The sequence below is a fragment of the Myotis nattereri genome (genome assembly GCF_964212035.1).
Source record: "Myotis nattereri genome assembly, chromosome: 8".
In the NCBI taxonomy this organism is placed as follows: Eukaryota; Metazoa; Chordata; class Mammalia; order Chiroptera; family Vespertilionidae; genus Myotis; species Myotis nattereri.
Window position 1 is genome coordinate 5,316,340 of NC_138083.1, and position 26,003 is coordinate 5,342,342.

The 26,003-nt window shown below is 57.7% G+C and overlaps 1 protein-coding gene across 4 annotated transcripts in view; it reads right to left on the reverse strand.

Annotated features, from left to right (window-relative positions):
• PHACTR3 (phosphatase and actin regulator 3) overlaps nt 1-26,003 on the reverse strand; it is a 142,849-nt gene that overhangs the window by 44,701 nt on the left and 72,145 nt on the right. For all 4 annotated transcript variants that reach the window (XM_081097946.1, XM_081097945.1, XM_081097948.1 and 1 more), the window contains exons 2-3: nt 5,305-5,466; nt 2,942-3,016 (exon numbers count right to left, since the gene is read on the reverse strand). In XM_081097946.1, the coding sequence (XP_080954072.1) occupies nt 2,942-3,016; nt 5,305-5,466 (237 nt within the window). The remainder of the gene's footprint in view (nt 1-2,941; nt 3,017-5,304; nt 5,467-26,003) is intronic.

Genomic DNA, 26,003 nt, shown 5'->3' on the forward strand with positions numbered 1-26,003 from the left:
GTCCAGCCCACACCTGCTCCATGCCTGAGCGAAGAGGGGACTCCTCGCCTTCACGTGGTTGAAAAAATAACAAGAAATGTAGTAGCCCTGGCCGGTTGCTCAGTGGTTACAGCACTGGCCCATGAACCAAAGGGTCGTGGGTTCGATTCCCAGTCAAGGGCACATACCTGGGTTGCAGGTTCGATCCCTGACCCTGGTCCGGGGCAGGGGGCACATGTGGGAGGCAGCCAGTCGATGTGGCTCTCTCACACCAATGTTTCTCTCTCACTCAGGTGAGGATTAAAAATAAAAATAAAGAAATAGAGTCGTACATGAGCTATACAAAATTCAAATTTCAAAGTCCACAAATAAGGGAGTCCTGGCAGCTAGGCCCACGCTGAGACACATTGCTGGCTTCTGCCTTTCAGTGCCATCAGCAGTTGCCCTCTGGCCCACGGCCCCAGAGCCTGAACTCTGCTATTGGATCCTCTGCGGGAAAGGTTGCCGGCCCAATGGAGCTGGAGGGGACACAACACATCCACGAGGCCAGGAGTGCCTCCTCCGCGCAACACCGCGTGGCGGTCACCCCAACACTTTGGCTGCCGCCACAGTCAGCCCCATCGAGTCTGTTTTTAGCCGTCAAGCAAAATAGTCACCAGACTCGGCATTTAGGAGTGGCCAGCTGCCCTCTAGATGTTCTTTCCTCCTCATCCCTTTCCTTCCAGGAGGCAACAACACACGTGTATCTAGTCTTCATTCGCCAGCGGCCACACTGTATAACTGATAAATAGGCCTTAATTCTGTTTTACCTAGAGGCCCGGTGCATGAAAATTCATGCACTGGAGGGGGGGTGGTCCCTCAGCCCGGCCTGCCCCCTCTCACAGTCCGGGAGCCTCAGGGGCGGGAGGCGACCCAGCGATCAGGGGAAGGCAACGCCCCCATCACACCTCTGCTGCTGCCATGGCCGGAAGCGCAAGCCTCAGGAGGTCCTGGTTACCTAAGCCTCGGGCAGCCCTGGTTACCTGAGCCTCGGGCAGCCCTGGGCGCTGGGGGGCTGAGGGGACTGGGTGCCACCATCTTGTGTCTGTGGGCACCGCCATCTTTGAGGGTATGGCAGTTAATTAGCATATTCCCTCCTTATTGGCTGTGGGTGCCAACATCTTTGAGGGTGTGGCAGTCAATTAGCATATTCCCTCCTTATTGGCTGTGGGTGCCACCATCTTTGAGGATGGGACAGTCAATTAGCATATTCCCTTCTTATTGGCTGTGTGTGCCGCCATCTTTGAGGGCGGGGCAGTCAATTAGCATATTCCCTCCTTATTGGCTGTGGGTGCCGCCATCTTTGCGATGGCATGAGGGTCAATTAGCATATTCCCTCCTTATTACATAGGATTTTCACTTCTCCAAGACCCAAAGTAAGGCTTGCTGGCCACACATTCACACTGCCTTGCTCTGTCCCATCAGATGAAAACAGTCCCGATGCCTCGCTCAGCGGTGCCAGCCCCGCAGGTCTAAGTCAGAACAGCTTTCCTTTCACGTGCAAGTCTGAGGACCGCTGCCACGTATGTGCCCAGGTGGGTTTGCCTGGAAACACATCATCAGAACACTTCTGTCTTTGAATCTAAAGTGACGACAAGCGGGGAGAGGAGTTTTGATAGAACCCCCCACTTACCCCACCGAGGCCAGGCTCCTTCGGTCAGGACAGAGAGCCGCCCAGCTCCTGAGAATGAGGTGTGTGACCCCCTCCCTGAGCCCAGGGTGTCAGAGGACCAGGGACCCCCGTCCGGGGCCTCAGGCCTTCTGGTGTCACAGAGAGAGGAAGACCAGGAACGCGGGAATCTCATGGATGAACGGTGCTATCCATGACCGATGTTCCTCAAAGACGCAAACACAGGTGGCCACACAGACTCTCCCACGATAAAGGCCCCCAGACCGGGACTGACGGCGTCTGGGCCCTGCGGCGGCGTGACCCTGGTGGCCGCCTCCGGACCTCTCAGTGCTACCTGCACGCCAGGGAGGATGCACCGGCCCAGGATGCGGCGAGGACCAAAGGGATAGGGGGCCCACCGCCCAGCGCAGCACCGGGCGTACCGCCAGGGGGGTCACAATGCCAGCGGCAGTGGTAGGTGGCAGTAAAAACAACTAGCCTGAGTCAAGGATCAAATGTGAACAAGAAGTGACAGAGCCACCGCTACCCCTTCAGGGAGGAGCCACAGCGAACCCCACTGCTCAGCGGGGAGCCTCAGCCTCCCAGGGGAGGGGCTGCTCTTAGCTGTGCCCGGGGGCGGGGTCTCGAACTCCCCCGCAGCTCTCAGAGGCCTGGGGCTGACCTCTGGGTCTGGACTCTGGGAATCCTGCAGCCATGGAGCCCACTCGGGTCCAGCAGCCACAGGAGGACACCAGACTGCTCCCATTTCCACTCCACCCGACGGGCTTCCTGGGCCCACGAGAGGCGCCCACTTCTGTGTTCCTGGGCTCAGCACTGCCTCTTACCCTGCCCCCAGTTACCCTGCCCCCCACCTGCCCTGCCCCCACTTACTCTGCCCCCCATCACCCTGTCCCCCACTCACCCTTTCCCCACTCACCCTGTCCCCCACTTACCCTGCCCCCCACTTACCCTGTCCCCACTCACCCTTTCCCCAGTCACCCTGTCCCCACTCACCCTGTTCCCCACTTACCCTGCCCCCCACCTGCCCTGTCCCCACTCACCCTGCCCCCCACCTGCCCTGTCCCCACTTACCCTGCCCCCCACTTACCCTGCCCCCCACTTACCCTGCCCCCACTTACCCTGTCCCCCCACTCACCCTGTCCCCCACTTACCCTGTCCCCCACTTACCCTGTCCCCCACTTACCCTGCCCCCACTTACCCTGTCCCCCACTTACCCTGCCCCCTACTCACCCTGTCCTCACTCACCCTGCCCCCCACTCACCCTGCCCCCCACTTACCCTGCCCCCCACTTACCCTGCTCCACCATCTCAAGCAGCCCCTTCTTGATGAGCTCCTCCCGACCCTGCCGGCCGGCCTTCTTCTCCAGCGCTGCACAGACACAAACAGCCAGGTGAGTCAGGGCGGGGCCTCCAGAAGACACAGGGAGGCCCAGGAGGTGGGGTAAGAGGGCCTGGTCCCCTGGGCCCCCTGTTTGGGAACCCCAAGCTTTCTCACTGACCAGGCTGCCAAGTGTCACACCTGAGAAGCAACGCCTGGCATGACGCCCTTCTCTCAGCTGGCCCCCACTGCCCACTCTGCCGTCCACCAAATGCTCCTAATGAACTGGCTGGGCCCTCTTCTCTCTGCCCCCATGCCCTGGGGCACTTCCCTGCGGTTCCTACTGTCAGTGAAACACTCCTTGACCACTCTCTGCTCACAGGCCGCCTCTGCTGCCCCAGAGCTTCCCCGTGCACCCAGCTTATGCTTCCAAAGAGCCCACCAGGCGACAGGGAGGAGGAGACCTGGCCCCCCTCCACAGACCCCAGCAGAGCTCTCAGCTCCTCCTTGGGAGAGCCCTTCCCACCTGCAGCCTGAGCACAGCACTCAGCAGCTCACCCACCTGCTCCCTTCTTTTCTCTAAGTGTCCAGAGTACTATCGCCTACAGTTGTACCCTGCGCTCGGTTTGCTGAATAACAGTGTCTGTTGCTTTCATTCTGGACAAGAAGAACTCGTCAATCAACTTTATGGGTGGTTAAAAAAAATTATCATGTAGGGGGGCAATGGGGGAAAAGGACACATATGTAATACCTTAATCAATAAAGAAAATAAATAAATAAATAAAAATTATTATGTAGCCCTGGCCGGTTGCTCAGTGGTTAGAGCCTCGCCCCCACACACCAAAGGTCTAGGTTCGATTCCTGGTCAAGGGCACATACTGGGCTTCGGGTTTGATTCCAGGTCCTGGTTGGGGCACATGGGGGAGGCAGCCAATCGATATGTCTCTCTCACATCAATGCTTCTCTTTCTGCCTCTGTCTCTCCCTCTCTCCCTCCCTCTCTCCCTTCCAGTCTCTCTAAAAATCAATGGAAAAAATATCCTTGGGTGAGGATTAACAAAACCAATAATGATCTATACTAATAAAAGGGTAATATGCTAATTAGACTGGGAGAGCTTCCAGACGTCCTTCCAGACAAAGCCATGGTGGCAGGGCCAAGGAAGAGGCAGTTAGGGGCGATCAGGCCAGCAGGGGGGGCAGTAGGTGGCAATGAGGCCAGCAGGCAGAGTGGTTAGGGGTGATCAGGCAGGCAGGCAGGTGAGTGGTTAGGAGCCAACAGTCCTGGATTGCGAGAGGGATGTCCGACTGCTGATTTAGGCCGGATCCCTGTGGGTGGGATTGGGCCTAAATTGGCAGTCAGACATCCCCTGAGGGGTCCCAGATTGGAGAGGGTGCAGGCCGGGCTGAGGGACATCCTCCACCCCTGTGCATGAATTTTGTGCACCGGGCCACTAGTAATAATAATAATGTTTACATAAAAAGTATAAACAGGTGAGAGGACCAACTGCTACTATGAGCAGTCCCCCCACTGGCTTTGTCTCTGCCAGCCTCTGAGCCCTGGGAAGGAAATGGAGACCCTGAAACCGCAGAGGCAAGTCCCCAAGGCCCAGAGCTGATTCCACATGAGCAACCTGCTCACTAATGGTTCTCAGCAGAGCTGAGAGGTGCGCCCAGCAAGGGCCTGTGTGTGAGATGCTGTCTCCCCTGGGTTTGCTTCTCAAGGCCGACCGTCCCTTCACCAAGGATACACTGTGGTCCAGGGGCCGGACTGAGCAGGGCCCCTGGGCTTTTCCCAGCCCCGCCCGCCCCCCCCCCCCCCCGGCCCCCGAACTCCGGGCTGCCTGGCCCGCGAGCGCGTCCTCCCTCGGAGCCTGTCCTTCCCTAAGACGGGCAGGTCGCAGCAACAGCACTGGCCACAGGTGGTGCTGAAGTCTGTACCCCTGCAGGGAGCCTCTTCAGGAAGCGCAGAGCTGAGGCCCGCCCTCCAAATCTCCAGGGGGCTCCTGGGGACCCCGGGCCCAGCGTTGCCAAAGTGGGTTCCCGTGCAGGAGGGCCGGGTGCCTGTCCCTTGGGGGAGAGGGGTCAGCCAGGAGAGCTGGTGACAAGCCAGGGTCTCGGTGCAGCCTGGCCCTGCCTTTTTCACGAGGTCCCGGGTGACGTGTGTGCCCCTTAGGGTCTGGGTAAATGGGCCTGAAGGCCCCCTGGAGGGAGCGACCCAGGGGGGCTGAGCGGCCCCTGGCTGTCAGAGGCCACGGGCAGCCTGCCCCATATGGGGCTGGGGAGACAACATCGGCCACAGAAAGCACAGCAACAATGACACCACCACGTTCCCAGGCTCACCGGACGTCGTCTGCTTCAGTTTTTCATTTTTCTTTTTCCTCCATTTCCAGGGTTTGAAGATCCTGCCCAGGGTGGCCAGCCTGCTGTTCCTCCTGGCGGGGGGTGTGCGAATCCCTGAGACCAGATATTCGGAGCGCACTGGGGGCGTGGGGTCCATCTCATCTGCAAGACAACACCGAGGGGGCTCAGGGGTCACCAACCCCACGTGACTCCCTGAGGAGCGACTGCGATTCTGCAGAGCCGAGTGTGTCCCGGGTGGCCCGGGCCGGCCCTCAGGGAGCGTGTTTCATTTCCCTTCTGTGAGCCCCCTCCCCTGCAGCCCTCCCACAGCCCGCTGGAAGCCCTAGCCGGGCTCTGCCTGCAGCACAGCAATCTGAAGACAGCGAGTTCCAAGGCAGAACCTCTCCCGCCCCAGGGCCTTTGCTTGTGCTGCACCCTCCACTCATGCCTCTCGCCCTGCGGCTGCTTCTGTGCTCTGTGCCCTCCAGCTGCTCAGCTGAGCCTGGCTTCCTCAGGAAGTCTGTCTTCCTCCTGTCCCAGGTGAGGTTCAGCCCTGGCCCCTGCTCCTGAAGGGACCCGCACGGCCACCAAGGAGCCGCAATGATCTGGCGCCCGCCCCCTCTCACCCCCCCCCCCCCCCGCCAGCTCTGCCGCGGCCCTGGCTCAGGCCTGGCCATGCTCCTCGTGGACAGCAGAGAATGACTAAGTCCAGGAGTGGACAGAGCGAAGCGACTGGCACGCTTAGCAGGGAGCAGAGAGACAGGCCGAGGAAGCGCATGGTGTTGCCACCACACAGGAGACTGGTGGCCACCATATGCCCGTGGACAGGGCGCAGGTGGGTCATCGTCCCTCCTGTGAACCACGCACAGGCGTGGGAAGATAAAGGAGAGGGTGTGAGCAGACACCTGCTGTGGCTCAGGGACAGTGGGGGGGGGGGCGGGGACTGGGAGAGAGGGTGGCGTGGGCTCCCCACAGGCCGTGTGGGAGGCGTATTTTTTTACAGATAGAACGGAAAACAAAACAGGACTAAGGCAACGGTGAAAGGCGGACCTCTGAAGGCACAGTGCTGCCCGTTGGCTCACGCACCCGCCGATGGGCAGAGCCAAGCCGAGTTCAGGCGTCGTTGTGGCAGGACTGAGAAAGCAATGCCAAGCTGCCCCTAACCCCTCCTGGGACGGGGCAGTGGCGAGGACCTGAGGCCCCTGCAGGCTCTCAGATTTAACCCCCGGGTCACTCGGCTAAACAAGGCCGCCTGCAGCCAGAGGGGCAGGGACCCGTGATGGACCGTCACTGTCGGCCCAGGCCAACGGGGGCCAGGTCGCGGGTGTTCTCTCTCTCTCTCTCTCTCTCTCTCTCTCTCTCTCTCTCTCTCTTAATTGAGCATGAATCGTGTGTGCGGGGGCTGTGGCCACAGCTGGTCCATAGAACAACCCTGGCTGGGTGGGAGGTATTTCATCCTGGACAAACTTGGGCGTCTCATTTCAGAACCTCTCCCTCCAGGCTCAGCAACCAGGAAGGCACCAAAGGAATGGGATTCTCCACTTGTTTCCCGCTGTAATCCCGACGTCCTGCACCCAGCAGGAGCCTGGGACATGCAGGTGAGGGATGATGGAGCCAGGGGGACCCGAGGGTGCCGGGCAGGATCCCTCCGCCTTCCTTGCCCAGCTCCACACCAGGCAGGATCCCCCCACCATCCTTGCCCAGCTCCACGCCAGGCAGGATCCCCCCACCATCCTTGCCCAGCTCCACGCCAGGCAGGTTCCCCCCACCATCCTTGCCCAGCTCCACACCAGGCAGGATCCCCCCACCATCCTTGCCCAGCTCCACGCCAGGCAGGATCCCCCCACCATCCTTGCCCAGCTCCACGCCAGGCATGCAGGATGCAGACGGTCCTCCTTTCCTGGAGGCAGTTTATTCCCTGATCCGTTCCTTCCCGCGCCCACAGGCGCCAGATGGAGCGGAACGGCCAGTGCCACCCGCTGCGGGAGCGCTGGCGGGCTGAAGGCATGTGGGCACAATCTGGCCAGGTCTCCCCAAGCCGGGGCTCATTTGTAGATGAAGACAAGACCCCAGAGATAAGCTGGGAATGATGGGGCATTAGCACCCCTTTCTTTATACCACCTCGCCTGGTCCCACCAAGGAGGGTGGCAGGTAGGAGAAACACACGCTGAACAAGGTAAAATGAACATCGAGGAAATCCGGAAAAGGGGATTTGGACGGGGCCGCAGCAGCCAGGGGTAGAGACCTCACACCGCACCAAAGGCGGGCACACATGCAGCTCTGAACTTCCTGGTAGGCAAAGCGAAAAGGGGCAGCACGAAGAACAAACCACAGATCGGACCACAAATCCCACGCACCTGCTACCTGCATTGCTGAGACCCTGGGCCAGGTCACCAGATACAGGAAGGGTGCGGCCAAGCGCTTGGAGGAGGAATGCAGCCGCGAGGGCCCTGGGTGCAGCTGGGGAGGCAGGCAGGGGCTGGAACTTGATTCCACATTCAGGAGGGCCATGGGGACCTTCAGGTCCAAAGGCCTGATTCGTTCATGTGCTGGGCGTGCAGCATGCTTAGTCTGGGGGACCGGTAGGGGCCGGCTCTCATCAGGGAGCAGAGACCCCAAGCCCAGGGGCCTGAAGGAGGACACACCTGCTCCCCACCTCCCCAGGTGGCTCGGGCCAGGGCCAGGTGGGTGAGGGCTTCTGAACACTGTGACTTGCAAACCAAGAATAGAAAGTTCAGGAGCCAGGCTGTGCTATTCAATGAAGGAATTCCTTATAAACACCTGAGAGCAGAGAGGGCACGAGTGTGTCAACAACTGTGGGCATGGAGGTCCCAGTGAGCGGAGGTGGGCATGGGTCCTTCTGGGCATGGAGTGGGCTCCGCACGCGTGAGGGTGGGTGTGAATGTGGGTGGGTGAGTGTGTAGGAGATGGGCGTGTGGGAATGTGTGCACCTGCATGGTGGGCATTTACGTGTGTGGGTGAGCATGTCCATACCTGGGTGGGTGTGCATGCACCTCTACATGTGTGCCCAGAGAGAAGGGCGGGCTGGGCATGCTGCTGCTTCCCTCTGTCTCAGCCTCTGAATCTCTGAGTGTCTTTGGAGTTGCCAAGGAACGCCCTGCCCTTCCCACCCTGGGAGGATCCGCGGGGCAGACACATTAGCAGGCCCTCTCTCCTCTAAATAGCTCAGGTGCTAAGTTCCCGCACCTCTGCTGCCTGTGATACATTAGCAGTTAATTAATGAAAATGTTTCCCCACATGGGCGTGAGGAGGTACAACACACAGCCACAGGGCAGGCGGGGCCCCGGGTGCCCAGGCAAAGGATGGGGCCAGCTCCCTTATTCATAATATTCCCTTCCATCCCAGCCCTGGTCATTCTGGTGTCATCCTGGGTGTAGGGCTTATTGTTATTTTTCCAGAGCACAGGCACTGTGGCTGTCTTGCCCATCGCTGTGTCCTGGCATCTTCACCGATGCCCGCACCCACGCAGTGCTCCAATAAACACGCCTGCTCAACCTGTGAGCCTGGGATGCGAGTGCGGGAGCCAGGACCTGGCCCTGTCCATCTGAGTCCAAAGTCCACCCCTTAGTCATGCCAGGCATTTCTGCTTTCTTGCCTCCTGACCACTGACCCATCCCTGTCTCCTCTTTCCACACCCCCGGGACATGGGCCTTACAGCACAGCGGAAGGAGTGAGGTCAGGCACCAGACCCTAGAGGACAGGTGACTGTTTTCATTGCCCACATTTCAAAGGCAAAAATGGAGGCAAAGAGAAGTGAAATCATTTTCCCAGGTCACGCCGCCAGAGCCCTTATCCTGACCCCTGGTCAGAGCACAGGGAACAGATACTGTCATCAGGGACACAGGACGGGGGAGGAGAAGCAGGGAGGGCCGAGGTCATTCAAGCCGCATCTGGGTAAAGTCAGGGCATTTCGGGTCCAAAGGCCCGTGGCGTGTGTCCCGGCTGCAAGACACAGCTTGACGGCGTCTACAAAGCAAGTGCTGGGCGTTCCAATCGCCCCGCTGCCAGGACGGGCCTGTCTGGACCTCCCGAGCCACATTTTCAAAACAGATCTGAAGTCTCCCAGATGTGTAAGCGTCCCTGCCTGGCCTGGCCCGCTCCTCCTGGAAGATTCTTGAGTAGCAACGGGAGAGGGGTACTTTGGGAGCACTGATCAATATGAACAGAATCGTGCTCCACGTGAGCACGTCCAGGAAGGAGCACAGTCGCTTCTCAGCATGAAGGAACTGAACTGGGCGGGGTGGGCGGGGCAGGTGGGGCAGGCGGGGCAGGCGGAGGCAGCAAGAAGGGCTAATTCATTCAAAGGGGAGAACTCCTGGGGGCTCTGCAGGCTGTCCTGGGCTGAGAGCACACCCATCAGAGCCCGTGGTCAATAACGGCCCACGTCAGAAGACGGCTACCTTCCCGGTGCCGAGGATCAGGACCCGGACAGCACCTCTCCCTCCTCTGGCACCCAGCACAGTGCCTGGCACATGGAGTGGAGGAAAGAAGGAGTGAGTGAGTGTATGAAGGAATGAATGAATGAGAGAGACTCATCCTGAGATAGGAAAACTGAAACAAAATCGAAATGCAGGTCCATGGTTATCAACAACCACCTGGGGTCACCTCTGTGCCCCTCAATGCGGAAGAATTGCAATCCCTAAGCAACCGCCAGCCCTCCGGCTGGCCATCACCTCTCCCGGCAGCCACCTAAGCCGCCCTTAACTCGGATGGCATCCCTCTCCCTTGCTCATTAGTGGAGGTGCTAAGAAACACAGAGGAGGAAGCAAGGCCCTGGAGTACAGTGGGTCGGGATCCTGCTTAAATGTAGATGAGATTTTTAAATGTCCCAGGGGTGGGTGCTGAATTCTTCTAGCTCAAGCAGACAACCCTAGGGGGCAGGGATGACCTTTTCCGCTCCATCTCACAGTCAGGAAGTGGAGATTGAGGGCGGAGCCACACAGCTCTTAAGTGGCGGGTTTGGGACTGGCATCCAGGCTCACTGACTAATGTTCACCATCTGGGCATGGCACCAGCGTTTCCCAAAGTGTGTCCCATGGAACCCTGTCATGAGAGATGCTTTGTGGATGGAAAACACTATCTACTCTCAAAGCCTTCCCTGAAGAGGCCCACCACATGTATCAGAGGAAAGGCTCTGAGAGGTCCTGCAGTGAGCACTCCTATTCGTCTGTTGAGCCAGCTTTTCCTAAACAGATGGGCCAGGCAACCCTATTCACACCTTGGTGCCCAGATAGCAATAACCACACGAAAGCTGTCAAACGCAGCTGGCGAAATAGGCCTGAGGAACGCACTCCCGCTGAGTAGTGTTAACGACGACGCAGTTTTGGAATATACAAGATCCTCCCCGATATCTGTGTTCCCAAGATAATAGGATTCTCCAAGATTGTAGCAGAGGTTGGGCCTCAAATTTTCCCAAGTCCTTAAGCTTCTTCCAGCCGTCTGAGTGCCCCCGCCCCCCAGGAAGGATGCTGAAACTGGGACCAGATAACGGCATCATTGGTGCCTGTACACCAGTGGAAAAATCAAGACATGATTAAAGTGATTAAAGTGCCTTCTTTTCCCTCACATGTACGGTGGAAAAAACAGCGCATCTCACTAGAAGGCCCATCTGCTTAGTATCAACCCTGTGATTCTGCCAACGGGCCCGGGTGCCTGCCAGACATATGGCCATTTCTCCAAGTGAAAATCAGCTTAGCTCCGTAAATAAAGCGGTTCTGAGGCACAGCGCAGAGCTTCGGACCAGGAGTTACACATGAAGAGGTCGGGTCCGGCCCTAGCTGGTTTGGCTCAATGGATAGAGCGTCGGCCTGTGGACTGAAGGGTCCCAGGTTCGGTTCCGGCCAAGGGCACATGCCTGGGTTGCGGGCTCGATCCCCAGTAGGGGGCGTGCAGGAGGCAGCCAATCAATGATTCTCTCTCATCATTGATGTTTTTATTTCCCTCTCCCTTCCTCTCTAAAATCAATAAAATATATTTAAAAAAAAAAAGAAAAAGAGGTCGGGTCCGGGAAGGGGGGGACCTGGGAAAGCTGCCTTGTCATTGCATCATCCCAGCCCTTTGTTGCTACACGGCCTAGTAGGACGCCAGGTATTTGCACGTACACGAATTCTTATACAAATGCTTTTGGGCCCTACCCGATTTGGCTCAGTGGACAGAGCGTCGGCCTGCGGACCAAAGGGTCCCGGGTTCAATTCCAGTCAAGGGCAACGTACCTTGGTTGCAGGCTCCTCCCAGGCCCGGACCCTGTTTGGGGCTCATGCAGGAGGCAACCAATCGATGTGTTTCTCTCACATTGATGTTTCTTTCTGTCTTTCCCTCTCTCTTCCACTCTCCCTAAAAATCAATGGAAAAATATCCTCGGGTGAGGATTAACACACACACACACACACACACACACACACACACGTTTTTGGGAGATGCCCAAGACTCTGCAAAGACTTAAAAACTGCTTTGACAGACATCCTCCTAGAGACCCTGTTTGACAGTGAGAAAAATGAGTGCTTCAGGGAGCTGATTAACAGCGAGCAGTGTCAGTTTAGACAAATAATATCGTCTGACTTCCTCAATGCCCGAGTCCCAACCCTGACTTTCTTTTTTTTAAAATTTTTAAAAATATGTTTTTATTAAATTTAGAGAAAGAGGAAGGGAAAGGGAAAAAGAGAAGCATCGACGTGAGAGAGAAACATTGATGGGCTGCCTCCTGCACTCCGTGCATGTGCCCTGAGCAGGAATTGAACAGGTGACCTTTTGGTTCATGGGATGACGCTCCAACCAACGGAGCCACACCGGCCAGGGCCCAACCCTGACTTCCTAAAGCTCAGGTGTGAGATGAGGTTCTTCTAGCACATCAGTCAAAGCTTAAGGACAGACAAGTGTTAATTTTTTAGAAATATGCATACTTTAGCATTTTTTAGAGAAATGAAACACATTTTAAATGCTGGGAAGATTCTGAGCCAAAAGATTTGTATTTTGAAACATGTTCTCCACTCGGGCAGCTGAGGTCAGAAACAGGCACGTGTTTTCTGGGAAGGGCCAGAGAGTAAATAGCTCAGACGCCACGGCCACACGTTGTGGCGACGCCCCCGCTCGGCTGCTGTAGGGGAACGCAGCTGAGATGGCGTGCCGGTCACCAGGCAGGGCTACACTTCAACACAACTGTTTTACAGAAGCCGATGGCAGGCAGAGTTGGTCTGCGGGCCCGCATTTGCCAACTCCTGCCTTGAGTGGTCCCTTTAGCAATGTCTTCAGGGAAACGGTTCCAGTGGCCGCTCCAAGAAGGGAGAGGGAGAGCAGGAATGGTTCTGATCCTGATCCCTTTCCCCGTCCCCCACATTAACCTGGGGGCCCAGGCCAGCCTCAGTCTCCCCCAGCCACTCGGCAGCCGCCTGCCTCCTTGGTTTCCCCACGTCTGCGATTCCAGCCTCACTAGGCAAACAGGGTCTGATGCCGCTTCCACACTTAACGTCGCAGTGACTCTCAGCACGAAACACTAAACCCAACTGTGACCCCAGCCCCCCCGCCTCTGCTTTCTAAGCTTGCCTCACGCCATGCCCTCCCCACCATGCTCTAGTTGTAGCTCTCTTTCCTGCTCCGACTCATCAAGTTTCTCACACCACAGGGCTGCCTCCCAGGCCATCCCTCTGGAGGCAACACTGTTCCTCGACGAACTCCTATTCATGCCGCGTGGTCTCATCCTCCATACCCATCTGTTAGGTTTGCTGTTATTTTTCCATCATAGTCTTCAGTGCAGTTTATAATTAGCTATTGATGTGTGTGTTCATTAGTTTAATGTCCCTCTTAGCTAACTGACCATGAAAGCAGAGACCACGGGCGTCCTGTGGAACTTGCTTGCGGGCTCTGAAACAGAATCCAGGGAGGCCCCGCAGGCGTCAGCCAGCATTTGAGAACCGGAGGAAAGGCGCTGCTCACGTTCCCAGCCCCTAAGCATGGGCAGCTGGTCCAGGCACATCGGGGACAATGATCCCACAGAGCAAGGCAGGTGCCCGGGACTCATACACTGGCTGCTTCCTGAACTGGGTGAGTCTCTGCCACCCGACACCCTGCCTGGCTCCCTCGTTCTGGCTCCGAACAGTGGATTTGTGGCGGCTGATGGAGAGCTCCCACCACGGAGCGGAGGGTGCTGGGCTCCATGCCTGCAGGTGTCTGTGCTCCCGTCACCATCGGGCACCTGCCTCACATGGGCCCTGGCCTGGCCCTGGCTCCACTGGTGACTGTCATGGAAGCCAAGAGTGAGATGGACACAACCCAACAAGCCACAAGTCCGCAGGGCACGCTTTCTGGGAAGTCACACGGGTGACAGGCCAGCCTGGGAACTGCCCTGCAGATGGAGCCTGTCTGCTCAGAACGTCCCTGAAGCTCCTGCTGTTGTGGCAGCTCCCTCGGCAGCACCCACCCTGGCGTCTCCCTTCCCGCCAGCCCAGCCCCCTGCAGCGCAGGGGGAGCTGGTGCGGACACCGCACGACAAGATGACACACACCACGACTGTGACTCACGCAGACGTGCACGAGCCAGGAAAACAACGGTTCGCTCAGCGTGCAAACTTTGAACTTAGCCTTAAATTAGAAATTTGGTAAAGGTGGCGTACCTCACAGCATTCTGGCTGTGGGGATTGTAAACGTGCTCCCGTGACCACCAACGGACTGTAGCTGATGCTTCAATACCGCCCTGTGTCGGAGCACATCAGGAATTGTGCAGATTTTGAATGAGGTGGCAGCCTGCTCCTCCAGGCGTGTCTGGGGGCCGAGCAGAACACGGGCCCTGCACTGACCCGTATCAGGCACAGAAGCTGGCCTGAGCCAATGACTGACATCACACAAGCCACGCCCAGCCCCCTGGCCTCTCCTGGGACAAACTCTGAGGAGCTGCTCTCACCCGAGTCCCCCGTATACCCGGCTGCAGCTGCCCTCTCACCCCCTCGCCTTGGCCCCGGCCCCTTCCCTGTGTGGCTTTCCCCGTCCGTCCGTCACCAGTGTCTCCTGGGAGCACTTTCCCTCTAACCTTTGGCCTGGAGTCACCTTGCAAAAGCCCCAAACTAACACAGCCATCTACTCGGTGCTGGGTGCCGGCGGGATGCTGACGAGCAGAACTAGATGTGGTGCTTGACCTCCCTGGGCTCACGGCTCCCTGGGCTCATGGCTCCCTGGGCTCACGGCTCCCTGGGCTCATGGCTCCCTGGGCTCACGGCTCCCTGGGCTCACGGCTCCCTGGGCTCATGGCTCCCTGGGCTCACGGCTCACCTGGGCTCATGGCTCACCTGGGCTCACGGCTCCCTGGGCTCACAGCTCACCTGGGCTCACGGCTCCCTGGGCTCATGGCTCCCTGGGCTCACGGCTCCCTGGGCTCAGGGCTCACCTGGGCTCAGGGCTCACCTGGGCTCACGGCTCCCTGGGCTCAGGGCTCACCTGGGCTCAGGGCTCACCTGGGCTCACGGCTCCCTGGGCTCAGGGCTCCCTGGGCTCACGGCTCCCTGGGCTCAGGGCTCACCTGGGTTCACGGCTCCCTGGGCTCAGGGCTCACCTGGGCTCACAGCTCACCTGGGCTCAGGGCTCACCTGGGCTCATGGCTCACCTGGGCTCAGGGCTCACCTGGGCTCACGGCTCCCTGGGCTCACGGCTCCCTGGGCTCTCAGACATCAATGAATGAATGGAATGCACAGGTGCATCGCAGCAGCCAGGGAAGTGTTTGGGGACCAGGAGAGAGCACGGAATGAGGGCTGGACACATTTCCTACAAGAGGTGACTCGAGCTCAGGTGAGAAGAATGAGCAGGGCCGAGCACTTTCCAATGGAAGGAAAGATGCACATCCCCTGGGAAGGGCCATTCACACCTCTCTCCAAAGAGCTTCACTGCTGTTCGTCTCGCCTGCCTCTCCTTGGGCGCCACGTGGTGAAGCGACGAGTACAGTCCAGAAAGGCTCCCCGTGGACGGGAGCCTCTCCCCAGGCGAAGGGGGGTTTCCAGGTCCACTGCTCACCCACCCACGGGTGCCCGGCCCAGAGCATGACAAAGTGCCACAGTGTCCACCTGCTTCAGAGGCTGGGCCCCCAAATGAGCCCAGCGTTCCCCCTGAGATGCCTCTTTAAATGTCGTTACTCTCCAACTCCCTCCATAAACATGAAATGGCGGAAGTTCTTGGTCACAGTTCCCAGCCCACGAGGAATCCCCTGTGGTGGTTTAAATGCATTGTTAGCAGTGAGTCCGTGGGGACCGCTTGGGTCTGGCCTCAGCCATCATCCCTCCTGGCCCATTAAGTAATGAAGTTACGCCCAGAGCGCCCGCAGGGAGCACCTCAGGGAGCAGAAGGGGCGCTGCTCCAACCCTGCGCGGCCTTGCTCCTGGGGACAGGAAGTGTGGTGGGTGCTCTTGTGGGCACCTGTTTTGTGACTCAACATGCAACAGCTCAGAGCAGTGTGACCGGGTGTGTCAGAGATGTTCGGGACCATCACGAGAGTGGGCGAGGGTGTGGGCACCGGACCCTCGGGCTGGGCTGGCGCTGATCCACACAGCGCCATGGCACAGCCGGGTCCCTGTACGTGTTGCTGGAATGACCCCATCAATCAGGCAGAGTCCCACACAAACTGAGTGCTCAGCCAGGACCTCCTGACGGAGCGGCTGTGGGCTGGTTCTGCGCAGCCCGGGTGGCGCTGCCCAGTGGTTCCATGGGCCAGAACGGACCGGCTGCGAACGCAAGTCCCCATGCACTGACGAAATGCGGCAATCCCCTGTGCCCCGCCCCGCCCCGCCCCTCCCGCCCCCTCGGCTTCCTGACATCTATGGAACGGGGTGGCGTTAGCACCACTGGGAATGGCCTGAACGCCTGCGGGCTCACGGGAGCCCCTGCGGTGCCTGGCCACGCGCTGTTTACCAGCACAGCTGCCGTCACCTCGTCGGCATCCCGGGTCCCCGGCGGGCTTCCTGCGTCGCCGTCTCTGGCCACCGTCGGCCTCTCAGTGAATATTGTCAGTGAGTGAAGACATGACGAAGGCCCTGGGCAAAGTTGCTGTTTTCAAGGGAATCACAAAAAGCCAGCGCTTTGGTCAAGTCTTTGATTTTTAACAGAATGGGTTTTCCCTTCCGACATGGAAACACAGAGAGAATGAAAAGCCACAGGGGCTCCTGGTGGCACCTGTGAGGTCTGAGTGAGATGCTGCCAGGAGGGGTGGCCCAGGGCAGATTCTTAAGATACTTGGAAGAGCCACAGCCCCGGTCCAAGATCTGGAAAGAAATACACAGCAAGGATATTCACAGAGCCCGCGTCCTGAGCTCAACGGAGACCAGGGAAGCGTGTGCGGCTCCTGCGGAAGGCTCTGGTGGGAGGGCTGGGCTGCACGGGGAGCCCGGCCGGGAACCAGCACGAGCAGATGCGTCCGCTGGGTGTCCTGGAGGGTCCAGCCAGAGACAGCACTGCAGGACACGCCACGGTGCCACGGTGCCCCAGCCCAGCGAGCAAAGGGGACGGAATGAAGAGACAGAGGACGTGGCCGCCGTCTGCAGCCCGTGGCTCCTCAGGGTGGTTCCACGCTGACTGACATGTACGTGTGAGCACCTGGGCCTCCAGGAGCCGCAGGTGTGGTCCTCACCCCTTGGAAATGAGTGTCCCGATGTTGGCCTCCCGTGGAGGCTGTGCTGCCCTTCAGCATGTGCCGCTGGAGGGGGCGGGCGGTGCCCCTTCTCCCTGGAAAGGCTGCCAGCACAGGCCGCCCAGCACAGACCGTCCTCTGCCTGCGTCGGTGCTGCCGGGGGGACCTGGAGGCTGCGGCGATTCGGAGAAACACAGCCCGGCCGCTTTCTCAGGGTGCGGTCTCACTGACGCTCAGAAACAGCCCAGGCCTCCGCGCAGGGGACACAGCGGGTTCCACCTCACACCAGGCAGGGGCGCGGTCAGGCCACATCCTCCAGGGTTCTCAGACCCCCCCGTTACCAGGTCACCTTCACTCAGGCCCCCTGTCCCCAGGTCACCTTCTCTCAGGGTCACCCTGTGCCCAGGTCACCTTCTCTCAGGCCCCCTGTGCCCGGGTCACCTTCTCTCAGGGTCACCCTGTGCCCAGGTCACCTTCTCTCAGGGCCCCCCGTTAACAGGTCACCTTCTCTCAGGTCCCCCCTGTGCCCAGGTCACCTTCTCTCAGGGCTCCCTGTTACCAGGTCACCTTCTCTCAGGCCCCCTGTGCCCAGGTCACCTTCTCTCAGGGCCCCTGTGCCCAGGTCACCTTCTCTCAGGCCCCCTGTGCCCGGGTCACCTTCTCTCAGGCCCCCTGTGCCCGGGTCACCTTCTCTCAGGGTCACCCTGTGCCCAGGTCACCTTCTCTCAGGCCCCCTGTGCCCAGGTCACCTTCTCTCAGGGCCCCTGTGCCCAGGTCACCTTCTCTCAGGCCCCCTGTGTCCAGGTCACCTTCTCTCAGGGCCCCTGTGCCCAGGTCACCTTCTCTCAGGCCCCCTGTGCCCGGGTCACCTTCTCTCAGGGTCACCCTGTGCCCAGGTCACCTTCTCTCAGGCCCCCTGTGCCCAGGTCACCTTCTCTCAGGGCCCCTGTGCCCAGGTCACCTTCTCTCAGGCCCCCTGTGCCCGGGTCACCTTCTCTCAGGGTCACCCTGTGCCCAGGTCACCTTCTCTCAGGGCCCCCTGTGCCCAGGTCACCTTCTCTGGGGCCCCCTGTGCCCAGGTCACCTTCTCTCAGGGCCCCCTGTGCCCAGGTCACCTTCTCTCAGGCCCCCTGTGCCCGGGTCACCTTCTCTCAGGGTCACCCTGTGCCCGGGTCACCTTCTCTCTGGCCCCCTGTGTCCGGGTCACCTTCTCTCAGGGCCCCCTGTGCCCAGGTCACCTTCTCTGGGGCCCCCTGTGCCCAGGTCACCTTCTCTCAGGGCCCCTGTGCCCAGGTCACCTTCTCTGGGGCCCCTCCCATGACCAGGTCACCTTCTCTCAGGCCCCCTGTGCCCAGGTCACCTTCTCTGGGGCTCTCAGGGGATTCCAACTGTGATGCCAGCTCAGGGGATGCCAGCTCATCGCAGACTCTCAGTGCTCACAGATGGTCAGCGCCCACCTTGTTGAAGTCAGCTCGCATGTGTGACTTGCTCATGTTCACGTCGGTCACACCCGAGAAGACACTGGGGGAGAAGCCAGCCACAAAGTCCTCCAAAGTCTGTTTGGATCTCCCCAAACCAAGGCTGAGTTGGGAGTACTCATTTGATCCAACCATTTCCCCTGGGGGAGGGTGCTGTGTCCTTCGGGCTAAGAGCACAGAATCCAGTTAAAGCCCCCCAGCACCTGGCAGACTTGAGGTCGCCTCGGGAAGAGAAGTAAAGGGAGAAAAGTCCCTTTAAAGATAAGCTGCAAATAAGGAAAAGTGACTTTCGCCAGTGTGCCACCTGTTGCCCCAGCCCCCGGGGGCCCATCGTTAATGTATTCCTCTGGCATTACCGAGGGCTAAACACTCATCTATTAAAAACCTCATGAACGACACACTCAACACATTAAATTTTCACGAGATCTAATGGGCGCTTATCTGGTGAGGAGTGGCGCTCTCGAGCGGGGAGGTCCCTGTCACCAGGCTCTCTGGTGAGAACAGGAGGCTGCACAGGCAGCCGCGGGGGCTTCACGCACAGCTGCTCACGGCCCGCGACAGACGCGGCTGAAAGACGGCGGCTCCCTTTTGAACACAGAGCTGTGCCAGGTGCTGAGTTCCTCAAGGTTTAGCCCCCAGGCTGTCTTAGACCAGACCATTCGAAACGGCCCATGTGCGGCTGTCACTGACTTTCACCAGCATCCACTTCCCACAGCTGACCCTGCTGTCGGTTAAAGCTAGGTCTCGCTGTATAACGAGAACAAAGAGGGAACACGGCTGGACCGTCCGGGGGAGACTTTCCTACATCCTCACCCCCACACTGAGCCCCTGCGTGCCACCATGCTGCTCACTGTCCCTGCCTTCCTCCCCAGGCGCTGCGCCTTGCAGATGGCCCGGCCGGTGGAGGCGCTGGCCCTGGGGCTCAGGACCGGCTGGCGCTCGGCCACCACCACAGCGTCCTCACCCCTTCCGGATGGGACCAGATGGAAGCGCCGGGCAGAGGAAGCATTCTGACCCCGCGTCCAAGACAAGGCAACGCACCACGCTCTTCCCTCCGGAACAGAGCCAAGCGATGCGGGAGACGCCGTGCAGGCAACCCGGCGCCTGGGGAAGGAGAATCGGAAATTCGAGGGTCTGCAAGGGGGTCGTCGTCTCTGACCACGAGGGCCACATGCGAACAGGACGTAAAGATGAGTCGCTACACAGATCCCGGACGATGAGCCATAGGCAGTGGCTGGCTGGGGCTTGGGGTTGTCTCCCCGGGGAAGGGGTAGGAACTAAATATTTGGGGACCAGCAGGCCAGCTCATCGCAGACTATCAGTGTGCACAGACCCTCACGAGCTGTGTTCCTGTTCTCTCGCTCCTGTTTCCTGCCGGTGGCTGTGCAGGCGGGTGCGGGGGGGGCCGGGGGGGGGGCGCGCGTGTGAGGGTGGAGCACCTGCCAAGCTGGAGCCATAAACAGAGTCCTTTTGCTGCCTGTGCTCAACGCACAGCACGGAGAGGAACAGATGTCCCGGAGGTCACAGCAGCAGGAGCCCAGCTCATCCTGACTAATGCCCCTCCCCCCGCCCACACCCCCTGCCCGGTGTACAGGTACAGACACAGGACCCAGCCTTATCGAACCAGAGCAGCGCTGTCCAGCCACAGTGACGGCCCGGGTGGTGGTGGGACTCAGCTGGGCCCAGGAGGCGGAGCTCCAGGACTTGCTAGGAACTTGGGACTGACACTGGTCCCATAGCAGGACCGCTGGGCTTTCGGAACACAGCCTGGGCTCTTCCCAGCCACTTGCAGAGCAGGCCTTAGGGCAGTGATGGCGAACCTTTTGAGCTCGGCGTGTCAGCATTTTGAAAAACCCTAACTTAACTCTGGTGCCGTGTCACATAGAGAAATTTTTTGATATTCGCAACCATAGTAAAACAAAGACTTACATTTTTGATATTTATTTTATATATTTAAATGCCATTTAACAAAGAAAAATCAACCCAAAAAAGTGAGTTCGCGTGTCAGAGGTTCGCCATCACTGCCTTAGGGAGAGATTCCTGGGGACATGGCCGGCGCCCTGGGGCGACGCAGCGCCCACGTGACCCCCGGGGCGCAGCTCTGCGAGGCCATGAGCCCTCTGCACTCACCCACTTCAGTCATCTCCGCCCCGCATCTGTCTCTCAACACTTGGATCCTGCATCTTTGTAGGAAGAAAACCGAGCGGGTTTGAGAGAAGCACCGGAGAGGGCCCACACACCACCTGAGGCACCTCTGGGGGCGCGAGCCGGCAGAGAAAGCGCCCAGCTCCACACCACACAGGCCAGGCCGGGACGTCCCTGTCTGGTGAGCTTGGGTTGCCAAACGGAGGGGCCGCTAGTCGATCGGCTCCTGTGTATGTGTGTGACCCTGTGTGTCCACTTCCGAAGCAAAAACAAGCCCGGAAGGGGCAAGCAGAACAAACACTTCTTTCCCCAATTACCAGCTCTGGGGAAAGGCTCCGTTACCATTATCTGTCCAGGCCCGAGCGGAACGTCCATTAACGCCAATGGGATCTGGGCAGGAGACCCAGGAGCACTGGCTTCTGGGAGCCGGGAATGCTGGTCTCGGCCCTGGGAGGGGCCATGTGGGCATCCTGCAAGCCTGGCCACCGGATGGGGTCTGAGTGTCACTGTCATGATCCCCATGTTCACAAAAGCCTCGGGAGGGGTAAACATTTCAAACACGCTGCGGTTTGGGAACCTAGCCATGCCATTTCCTCAAAATGATATAAAATTATAATAAATAGATAATATCTAAATATGTACTGAGGGAGGCTAGGTGGTTGCATATATAAGGAAGCTGCAGCTATTAAAAATCCAGAAGAAGGACTTAGTGTGAACAAGAGAAGCGGGTCTACTATGAAGCACGCATTTCACATCTGTGGCAACAGGGACTATTTAAAGGCTGGGCGGAGTCTCTGACCTGACTCCGGAGGTCAGGGTGTCATGAGATGAAGGACAAATATAAAGATAAGAACCAGAAAAAAAATGAGCGAGTAGCTACTTCTCTGACTTGGGGATGGGGACGACCATCTAAGAGAGAAGCAATTAATAAAGCCTTAAAAAAAAATACTCATACGTTTACCTAATAATCCTATATAATAAAGATGTGATATGCAAATGGTCATTACTCTGTGAAGCATCACAACTGACCGTGTAATGACTGGATCAGGTAACGACCAGATCCTGGATCAGCAGGAGGTGGGGCAGTGAGCTACAAGTGGGCAGAGGAGAGCTACAGGAGGGGGCAGGGCAGCAAGCTATCAGAGGGGGTGGGGGGAGGGTGGGGCAGTGGGCAGAGAGCTACTGGAGGGCGGCAGCAAGCTACTGGCACACGGATTCGTGCGCAGGGCTACTAGTCTTTAAATAATCTTCTGACCATGAAAACACACCATCTAAAGAAAAAAAACACACCAGGATGCTACTCAGTGGAGAAAGTCTTTTTTAACATTTACAGGAACATATCAGTCCAGGAAGTGGGCCCAGCACCGCTCTTTGGGGTGGGGGGTGACTGGAGGAGATACTTCACTCTTTGCTGATGAGAGTGAAGCTCGGCATCTTCTCTCCGAAGCGTGACTTAGGGGAAGCGTGTAACAGCCTGAGCATGTTCGGGCCCTTGCACACGAGAGCCCAGGGCCACAGGCTGACTGTGGAAAGGAACGAAGATGGTCTCAGATCCCAGTGGGAAGCGGTTTCCAGCATAAGTTTCCACACAGCGAAATAACACTCCCTATTAAAAATCACGTTTTTAAAGAAATCTCTTGAAAATGAGGAATTTAAATGAAAAAAAAAAAAAAAAGCAGGATGCAAAACTAAATACAGAGAACCACCCGCATTTTGCTCCCAAAGATGCGATGCACATACACGCAACTTTCATGCACCTGCTCAGGGCGGACACACCGGAGGGCGAACAAGGCAGGGAGGGCCTGCCTGGCGAGGGTGTAGGGCCTGACAAGAGCCCACACACACACACACACACACACACACACACACACACACACGAGGAAAATACACCACAAGGCTAACGGTATTTAAAGAACTAGGGGTAACGATGTTCTTTCTTACATTTAAGTGGAAACGTTTCCATCACTCACTTGTCCTATTTTTGTGACTGGAAACCAGACTCTGGTTGAAACCCTCTCCACCTCCTACTAGGACACACTCCGTCCCACGAGCACCTGGCCGGTGTGTGCCCAGAGCCGCCCTCCTGGGCTGCTTGGCGTCACCTAAATCTCTCTCCCTGAAAGCAATTCCCTTTGTTAGAAGCAAGACGGGGCGAGGGGAAAGAATCTACGGCAACGATCCACCTACTATATTTGAAAAATCGAAATGACCTTTCGAAAGACTTGGACCTAAAATAAACCTGACTCAGAAACAAGTGATCCTAGAGACTAAATGTCCTCGTAAAAATACCTCCAAACCTTCCCCAACTGTGGTAACTCGCCACAGCACAAAAAGGCCGCCTGCTCCAAAGCACCGACAAGAAGATGGGAGTTATGTCGGCAATTTCAAGACCTGTTCAGAACGAACGTATTTATGGTGCTCAGCCACGCTCAGGAATGGAGACTGTCCAGGTGGCACAGACAGGGAGGGAGGCGAGGAGGAGCCCTCAGACAGGGGCTCACTGAACGTGATCCCTGCAACACGCTGGTTTAGGAGGGTCCGACACGGACGGCTCCAGCCTCGTCCGGAGGGAGGAGGGTGCGGACTGACCTCCAGCAGCAGGTGCCAGGCAGCATGTCCGGGCCCCGTCCACGCTGCCCGAGTGTGACCACGCCCCCCACGCCGCGCTCTCCGTCTCTCCTAATGGAAGGACGTGACCAGCGTAGGGGAAGGCCGTCAGCTTGAGGAGATCAGCGTGGTCACTGAGTCCCTCGCTCACCACACAGTCTGCAAAGCTCTGCACCTTGGCCCAGGCGCTGTCCGAGGCTGGCGATGGGCCAGGTGTGGTCCCTCCCTCGCTGCAGCAGCGGGTAACAAACGGGCAGGCAGGACCATTTCGAGGAGTGAAACGCCCAATAAAGGAAGTCAAAGCAGGAGTTTGTGAAGGGCAGCTGCTGGGCAGTGTGGACTCCTTCCAGGAGGGTGCAGGGAGGGCTTCTTGGAGGAGGTGTCACTTGAGCTAAGAGCTGGACAGTGGAAGCCCTGGGCTCAGAGCTTTCTGGACAGAGGGAAGAATAAGCATGAAGGTGCTGAATGCAGGCCCCGGGTGGCATGTGGGAGAACAGGAAGAGGCTGGAGTGGCCACAGTGGGAGGGAGGGGACGGGATAGAGGAAGCCAGACGGGTAGTGAGGGCAGCAGAATCCAGGCCACTCGGGCCCCAGGTCAGGGGAGCCTCTGGGATGAAGTGCTAAGTGCAATGAGATTTATGTGTGAAATCTAACCATTTTGAAAATATGTAGAAAGGCTACATGTCAAAAATCGGAAGCAACCAATTTTTAGGATGAGATGTCTTTTAACAGGTAAACGGACAAATTGTGGTGCATCTAGACAATAGGATGTTGTTCAATGACAAGGAGAAATGAGCTATCAAGACACGGGAGAAAGGCATTTCCAGTCATCAAGTCTGAAAGGCTACATACTGTATGATTTCAACTCTGACATCCTGGAAAAGGCTAGCTACGGTGACAGTAAAATGAGCAGCGGGTGCCAGGGGCTTGGAGGGAGGGAGGGATGAAGGGGGGGAGCAGAGGACCGTAGGGCAGGGACACCCTCTGTGAGTTACTGCAAGGGTGGACGTCTGACACTACCTATTTGTCAAAGGCCATGGGAGGCACAGTGCCAAGAGTGAGCCGTGGCGTAAACCATGGGCTTCAGTAAACAGTAATGCACCGACATGGACTCAGCAGCTAAGAGGTACCAGAGAAGTACCTGCAAGATGCTGGCGGAGAAAAACTGGGAGGGGAGCGGAGGTTATGGGAACTTTGTGCTGTCTACACTTGTTCTAAAATTTCTTATTTTTATTGATTTCAGAGAGGAAGGGAGCGGGAGAGAGAGAGAGAGACATATCAATGATGAGAGAGAATCATTGATTGGATGCCTCCTGCATACCCCCTACTGGGGACTGAGCCCACAACCCGGGCATGTGCCCTTGACCAGAACCGAACTTGGGATCCTTCAGTCCCCAGGCCGATGCTCCATCCACTGAGCCAAACCAGCTGGGGCTGTATAATTTTTTTAGTAAACCTAAAACTGCTCTATACAATAAAATCTATTTTAATATAAGAGTTGCTGTTACAATGCTTGTATGAGCCATTTGCAGGTGTCCTGGTCTTCCCCGCCCACCGGGGCCTGTCTAACCAGACCCTCCGGTGACCAGTGCCCAGCGCGGGGCGGGCAGGTGGCATTCAGGGCAGCCACTGGCACAGGGACGATTGGCCACAGGCAGGGACGCTTCATTGAACCTGGGTTCCCGGTTCCGCCACCCACTTAATCTCTCGGGCTCTCTGTTTTCTCTTCTGAGAAAGGGAGCTAAAGCCATCACCTCCCATCTCGCAGGGAAGCCCGAGGAGAGGTGCCCGGGCCAGGTTCTAAGCCTGCTGCCCACCACACCTCAAGCTTTTACAACGTGCAGCAGGCAAGTTAAAGTGTATCGTAATTACTGCCCACCTTTTCATGGGGTGGGTGAGATGGAGACACTGTCTCACCTCTGACTTGAAAATGTCTGTTTTAAAAAGTATCGGCCTGGCCCCGTGGCTCCGGGTTGGAGCGTCAGCCTGCGCACCAGAGGGTTGAGGTTCGATTCCTGCCCCCAGTTGGGGGAGGCAGCCAACCAATCGATGTGTCTCTCACATTGATGTTTCTCTCTCTCCCCCTCCATGCTCCTTTCCTCTCTCTCCAAAAATCAATGGAAAAACACCCTCACTCCTAGGGTGAGGATAGGAAATAATTTTAAATTTTTTAAAAAAGTATAAAGAAATCAATGCTTACAAACGAACAGGTATGAAAACATGAAGTGTCGGGGCCCATCCCGTCCCCGAGGCCTCCGGGTGCGGCTGGTCTCTGTCGCGGACGCCCCACTCTCCTACACGCCACTGCATCATTTTGAAGAAAATACCAGAGACGAGACCATTTCAATTGCAAATATGGCCTTAACTTAAACTCCAGTGCCGTCTGTGTTCAAGCACTGCTCTTGCTGACCGTCTTCAGAACCGTCAGCGGCGGGCCTGGTGCGGGCTGAGGAACAGGTCCTCACCGCCTTCCGTGTGATTGGAAATCGGCCTAATACATGTTCGCGTCCAATTTCCCATCCACTCAAACCTAAAATGCACCTAGCAGTTGACTCAGCGGTGACCGTCACTAGAGCCTGTTTCACATAAACTGGAACCTGAGAAAAAAGACGCGCTCCCAGGTGAAAGGCTTGCTTACGGAGACCCGATGCTACGACAGATGCTTGCAGAGCGCCTCGGTCTCCGCCGACAGGCGACGGAGGACACTTTGCTGCCTGTTGTCCTTAGACTGTCAGGCCCCTAAAAAGAGTGCGGAGACAGGGAGGGACCAAGAAATCCTGGCGAGGAAGGACAGGTACAAACCCGCGTGCCCGAGAAGCAGGAACACAGGCACCACGACACACACGTGTG